The sequence below is a fragment of the Electrophorus electricus genome, chromosome 1, assembly GCF_041902795.1.
Source record: "Electrophorus electricus isolate QZ-2024a chromosome 1, ASM4190279v1, whole genome shotgun sequence".
Classification (NCBI taxonomy): domain Eukaryota; kingdom Metazoa; phylum Chordata; class Actinopteri; order Gymnotiformes; family Gymnotidae; genus Electrophorus; species Electrophorus electricus.
In genome coordinates, this window is record NC_137497.1 from 38,839,506 (window position 1) to 38,846,299 (window position 6,794).

Here is a 6,794-nt window from a genome sequence, read left to right on the forward strand (position 1 = left end):
TAAATGGCCTCTGGGCAAAATGCATTATTCAGCCATTGAGAGGCTGGATCCCTCTAATACATGACTTCTTATTAATGATATTTCTTGTTTATATGATAGTATATGAGAAATGTTTTAATTAGTCGTATGTTGTTGATGGTAGATCAGAGAGTTCGAGGATGGCTACTACTGGACTCCTGCACACCCAGTCTGGTCCTCACCTTCATCTACCTCCTCATAGTCTACCTGGGGCCAAAATATATGAAGAACAGGCCAGCATACTCACTGAAGAATGTCTTACTACTGTACAACTTCTCAGTAACCATCCTATCATTCTACATGTTGGTGGAGGTGAGAACTAACATGAAGCCTTTAAAAAGTTAATCAGAGAGACAAAAAATTGAGAGAAAATAATGGAAGAGCCATCCTGATTTTGCATATTGGTCTGTCCTCTCACCCTCTCTCTTAATTTCAATTGCTATCTTTGTCTTCCTTCCTCCTTAATCAAGTGAGATGAGAACAGATCAGAGAGAAAAAGTGATTTTCCAAATATTACCCTTCCCAAACTATTCATTCTCACACAAAGTGAATAGAAGCAATAGAAGCATACACTAGATATGCAAATACACAAAACCCATGCAGTGCTGTACAGCAGGCAATTGTGTATGAGGTGTGTGTGGTCTGTGTGTGTGGATAAGTATGAGTGAGGGATTCACCCTGGGGAGGGGGAGGGTGGGGCATTTATTGGCCTGAGCATGGTTGTCATCACATTTGTATCATTACTTGCATATGTTCCTAATCATTTTTCATTTTTTGATACTTCTTGATCTTTGGCTATTATTGTATAGAATATTTGTCTAATTTTTTGCCTATACATGTGTTTGTGTGTGTGGCATGGTGTGGTAGTTAATTTCAGCATCCTGGTCAGCAGGCTACCGTCTGAAATGTCAAGGCCTGTTTGAAGCAGGAAACGGTGACATCAGGGTGAGTGTGAACCAGTATTCTTTCTATAATGCACTGTTCTTCCCTTCATGAAAATTTTTGGATTTGGTGAACTTGTATTTAAAAGGATATTCCTTTAAATGTAAAATTATGTGATTCAAAGTTATTGGAATAAGGACATCCTTTAGTGATAAAGTGCACTTTGTTAATGACCTAAATGGGAAGTGGAATCACACCTAAAACAGGGATATTTCATGAAGCAAAATTGTTCAGGAAGGAAGATTTCTCATTTTTCTTTGCACATTTAGCCATACATAACCAAAGGTAGGGTTTGTGCCTCACTTCTCCCACTGGACAGCCTTTTCTTTTGGCTTAAGGTACCCAGGTAGCTGAGAAATCCTTCGGTATTTTTGACAGAGTTTTTAATACATCTGAATGTGACATTTGTTTTTTTATTTGAGAGGGTTGAATTAGCGCTTGCTGTGTCAGAATTCAACAGCACTAGTGACCCACACTGATCTACCACAGCGAGTGGTAGGTACTGAATGTGGATGTAATGACAGACAGTTTAAATTGCTGCTAAATAATGCTTGGATTTCCTGTCATGGATGAGAATGAGAATGGAACTTTTTTCATGCAGGTGGTAGTGAAACTAGTGGGGGGGCGGGGCCTTCCACAAAGTGCACGCTTTTTTTTTTTTCCTGCTTCAACTCACCAGACTCACCTCGGGTGTCCTGGAGGTTGGGCCACCACAAACTCTGCAGTGCTGTAGACACAATAGATCTGTGCTTGAGTTCTCTGCTCTGGGTTCGTGAGCATGAGGGATGCCAGCATGAGACATTCCGTGGCTGTGACATGTTTGTGCTGTCTGGTTCACTTCCAGTGCATAATTTCAGTGCTCAGCTCACATGATGCTCGTTTCATATTGCATCGCAGTGCATGCCATGCTGCAGACCGTTTGCATTCTGTTTTCATTATGCCTGCCCCTTTATAATGCTGTCATTCATTGCTTTTCTGATATATTCATACATATTTTACGAATACAACATTTTGTTTAAACAGAGAGCTCTTAAAACTTATTATCTGAAAGCCATTTGTAGAACAGACATGTAAAAAAAATGCATTATGCATTAGTAAAGTAGATGGAGAAAAGAAGTAAAGAAAAAAAGATGCAGAAATGTAGAAAAGAATAAAGTTCTTTTGGCTATATTTAATGGCATGCTGGTTGCCCTGTAGTAAGAGATTAGTCACAGTTCCTGGAAAGCTTGTGGCTTCAAATCACAACTGATATGAAAGGTGTGGAGAAGGTTCACTGGTACCTCTACCTCTTGCTACTTGAGCACAGATCTTAAACTCCAGTCCGCTCTAAATGCGCGGCGGCACACGCCCTATGACCTCAGCCAGCTCTCTTGTTAGTATCATGACAGCAAGAGCTGAGACATGCAAACAGAAAGACTTCTCATATAACAGTAAGACAATAATGCATTACTGCTCACCCTCCCACTGAAAAGCCAGTCCAAAGGTAGAGCGATAGAAGCTAAAATAAGTTAAGATACACAGATAGTGAAGGCAGTCAAGAGTCAGTCTTTTATTATGGTGTAAAGTAGGGGCCTTGGCAAAACTTGTGTATATATACCTTGCTCCTTTTGACTGTCTCCCGTCTGAGCAGGTGGCAAAAGTTTTGTGGTGGTATTATTTCTCCAAGCTGATCGAATTTCTCGACACCATCTTCTTTGTGCTGAGGAAGAAGAACAATCAGATCACCTTCTTGCATGTGTACCACCATGCCTCCATGTTTAATATCTGGTGGTGCGTCCTCAACTGGATCCCCTGTGGACAGAGTAAGTCAGAACTTCAAGGGCAAAGGAGGAATGGGCAAATGTAAATAGCCTTGTGTTTCAGGACAACTGAAGGTGTCATACTATGTTGGATAATGGTCTGATAAATCCAGTAATTGAGAGTAGCAATAGTAGCTTTTCTTGATGTAAACTGTAAACTGCCTGTCAGTTGATTTTACACAAATTTACACAGTGGAAAGTGATATTCACTTAATCAACCATTTTAGTATGCTCCCCATATCAACACATCTCATAATAACAGGATAACCTCTGTTCGAATAATTGACCAAGACTGAGGGCACTGTTGTTTGTCCTGGTGTTTGTACAGGTTTCTTTGGGCCGATGCTGAACAGTTTCATCCATGTGCTGATGTACTCATACTATGGCCTGTCTACTATCCCCTCCATGCACAAGTACTTGTGGTGGAAACGCTACCTCACACAGGCCCAGCTGGTCAGTACAAGAGCTTCAATCCAATTTGTTTCTGAATTCCACCTAACTGAAATCATCTTAAAAGATGAGTCTCTTCTCACTTATTTCACTCTTTAAAAACCCCTTTTTAATTTTCTTTTAACTACATTTCACTTCATTAATTCCATACCATTTCATGTGTAAAAGAGTTGGCTGTCTCTGAGTATTGTTCTCCCTGTCATGTTTCTTCCTTTTAGGTTCAATTTATAATGACTATAACACACACACTGAGTGCAGTGGTTTTCCCCTGTGGATTCCCGCTGGGCTGTCTGCTATTTCAGTCTAGCTACATGCTTACACTTGTCATCCTCTTTGTCAACTTCTACGTGCAGGTAAGGAACTTCTGAAATAGAGGGTCTGTGTATTAGCTGAAAGTTACAAGAACACCATCGGTTTTCTGCAAATTACATTTTTAATTACTCACCTGCTAACCCACCATTGATCTGTAGTGTCTATAATATACAAAACAAAGCTAGTTAGAAAATGGCCCTTGATGCATTCAAACATTAATTAATTTGGCTTTTGAAACCGAGCGGAGACATTTTACTGTGTATACTAAAAGACACTTTTGCAGACTACTTTTGCAATTTAATATCAAACATCACTTTTTTTTGCAGACGTACCGAAAAAAGTCGGTGAGAGACGACAAAGGCAAAGAAATGGCGCGAAGTCACGCGAACGGCATCTCGTCCTCCTTCAACGGAGCCAAACATAAGCTACAATAATGGCATGACTCTTCGACATTCATTTTCTCAATCCATTTATGCTGAGACACTAATCTGATAGCAGGGATAATTCTCCGTAATTATTCTGTAATTGTGTTTTTGTATAGAGTGTGTGTTTTTAATTACCTCCATTTTATATAGTTGTTTTGTTTATGTTTTTGTTTTGTTTTGTTTTTGCTCGGAGACGAGCGCTGTACTGCACTTCTGCGTAGAACGGGCTCACTCAATGGCCTGGGCATTATGTAAAATGAATATCTGTTATTGGAAGCCTGCAAAAAAATATCCATCCATACTTTAAACTAGTGTAAATTATAAGCTTGATTACGATGCAAAATGATTTTTATTTGTAAGGCAAAAATGGGTTATTTTAAATGATAAGATACAGTGCAGTACAATTCCTCTGAATATTACACAATCAGTATTCTGCACATACAAGGATCAAGCAATATGCTTGTAGACAGACATCACTATTGTTCAGTTCACTGAACATAATAGGATCTTTAAAGGACAAACATTTAATGTAGCTTTACAATTTGGATTATATATGTAGCCGACAGAATCACACCGTAGCCTTTAGAATTGATGCATTGATTAGAATCTATGTATTCTTACTATGCTCAAATCACCATACTGATTTTTTATCTCAGTGCTCAAACCTACATTTGTCTAATTAAGTTGCAAAACTGCTTATGCTTTTTTCCCTTGACCAAGTTTTAAGAAACACTTGACTTTGTCGTCAGAAGTCATTCACTGATAACCCAAATATGACAACAAATTAATTCTGTCTTAGAGCTCAGTTCTTTTTTATAGTAGAGTTATTGTGAAGAAGAGCTGAATGTATGCTAAAGTTATGGATTTCATAAGCACTTCGTAGATCATTCATAAAAATAGTGCCTTGCAGTAGTATTCAAAATTTATTTTGCATGTTACATGTAACTAGTATGCAGTCTTCATGCATTTTTATACACATTCAGATGCTCTTTCATGCAAATATCACATGATCAGACTGAATCTAAAACCATTATGAAACAGAATTTTTTTTAAATTCATATCCTACATGTTTAACCCTTTACATTTATTGTTGATAAATTGCATTTGATTTCCATTATTACTATATTTACAAACTGTGCTGTCTACTTTGAACGGGGCCTTCTTTATAAAATATGTGCAAATTTCATACTCATGATGGTGCAGTAAGTTCACAAAATGTACATGTGAATGATTCACACAAAGACTTCCTGTATGAAAAGGTGCCTGATTCAGGCTTTAGCATCTCTTATTCACAAATATCCATTAAACTGTGTACATTGGAACAAAATTCTACCCAGTGTAATTCTACCCAGTATAATTCTACCCAGTGAAACCTCCGATTTTGGCCTTATGTGAATGGATGATAAGAGGACTCATGGTTCATAAAGGCTTGTAATTAATTGTTGTCAAAATAACTCTGCAAATTGAACCACGTCATAGCTGACTACTTAAAAAATTAAAGCATGGTTTACATGCTTGGGATTTAAGATAAGTTATCTGCCATAGTCAAATGTTTGTAAATATGAATGTGGGGTTGTGGCTTTTTATACTGGTATCAATATATTCAAGTGCAGGGTCTATATCTATATATATGTATGTGTAAAGGTCTTACGAGTTAACATAAAGGTTGTACATAAAAAAAGACCAACCCAACTGCCAGACCAAACACCCCAGCTGCAAATAAGATGGCAAAAGATTTATTTCTTCTGTGTTCTCACACTTGGTTATCTTATAGCATGTCATAGTAAGGTATAGCAAAACCAGCAACAGTGTTGAAATTATCCATCTCCTGTAAAAGTGCTCTATAGAAAAGAAATGGCTTCACCACTGGATCATCATCTACAACAATCAATTAGACTACTCCTAGCTCGGGTCCTACACTATGGCCAGACCAGAAAGAGCAGGACAAAAAATCTGAAATAAAAATGAATAAATGCACCAGCCCTCAGAAACACAATTGTTGGGTCATAATAATGCTGCCATATTATAAATGAGACCTTGATTTGGCTGTAAAAGAAGCCTTATGTCTGGCTTCTTTCAACTTTGTTAAATTGCCTGAATATTGCCCAGAGTCTGCAGTATTCCAATTGTGCAACAGATGCTATTGGAAGCCAAACTATTCATGTTAAGAAACGTAGTTCTGGTCCTGTGCATACATCATGTTCCTGCTTAATGGTGTTTACCCTAATTTGAGCTTTTATTCATTTATTGTTCTCAGCAAAAATGTTTGCATTTTACCTCCATGTATGTATGCTATCTATTTCACTTGCAATTCTAACATTTGACCAGAACTGATGATTAGTGGGTGTCAGTTTTCACAATACCACTTGATCTATCAGAATTCTAGAACAATGTAGTTAATAATTGTGCTGATTAATAAGGATTTGGCTGTCTGAACAGCTGATGTTACACTTTCTCTGAAATATACCCAGAATCACTTCCACCCAGTTTACCTACTTGTGGTTCTTTCTTCATCCAGTGTAGAATAGGTGCTATGCATTCAACTTCTGTTCTTGACCAGATTACCTTGAATATGTTTGTCTCTGCACCAAGCCGAAGCCTGAACATAAAATGATGAAATTTGGGCCCAAACATCAGCTGTATTTCAGCTGAGGATGAGCAAAATGCATTCCCAAAGCACTGGCACTCAGGTTAGCTGATTCTCCACCCTCCATTTTATTTCTGGCCTGAACTCTCATTTTCTTTAATTTAGGGCAGTGCTCCTTTAAGTGTTTGATATGGCCTAATTATACTGTTTTGTCAAATATTCATTCATTATGAGTTTATGAAAACCATTTGTGATCAAGCT

At 37.9% G+C, this 6,794-nt stretch overlaps 1 protein-coding gene across 1 annotated transcript in view; it reads left to right on the plus strand.

The window, feature by feature from the left end:
• Positions 1-6,428, plus strand: part of elovl2 (ELOVL fatty acid elongase 2) — a 10,130-nt gene extending 3,702 nt beyond the window's left edge. Inside the window, exons 3-8 of the mRNA XM_027013627.3 lie at positions 143-330; positions 886-963; positions 2,591-2,762; positions 3,088-3,212; positions 3,428-3,562; positions 3,848-6,428. Of these exons, the coding sequence (XP_026869428.1) occupies positions 143-330; positions 886-963; positions 2,591-2,762; positions 3,088-3,212; positions 3,428-3,562; positions 3,848-3,955 (806 nt within the window). The 3' untranslated portion in view covers positions 3,956-6,428. The remainder of the gene's footprint in view (positions 1-142; positions 331-885; positions 964-2,590; positions 2,763-3,087; positions 3,213-3,427; positions 3,563-3,847) is intronic.
• The last annotated feature ends 366 nt before the right edge of the window (positions 6,429-6,794 follow it).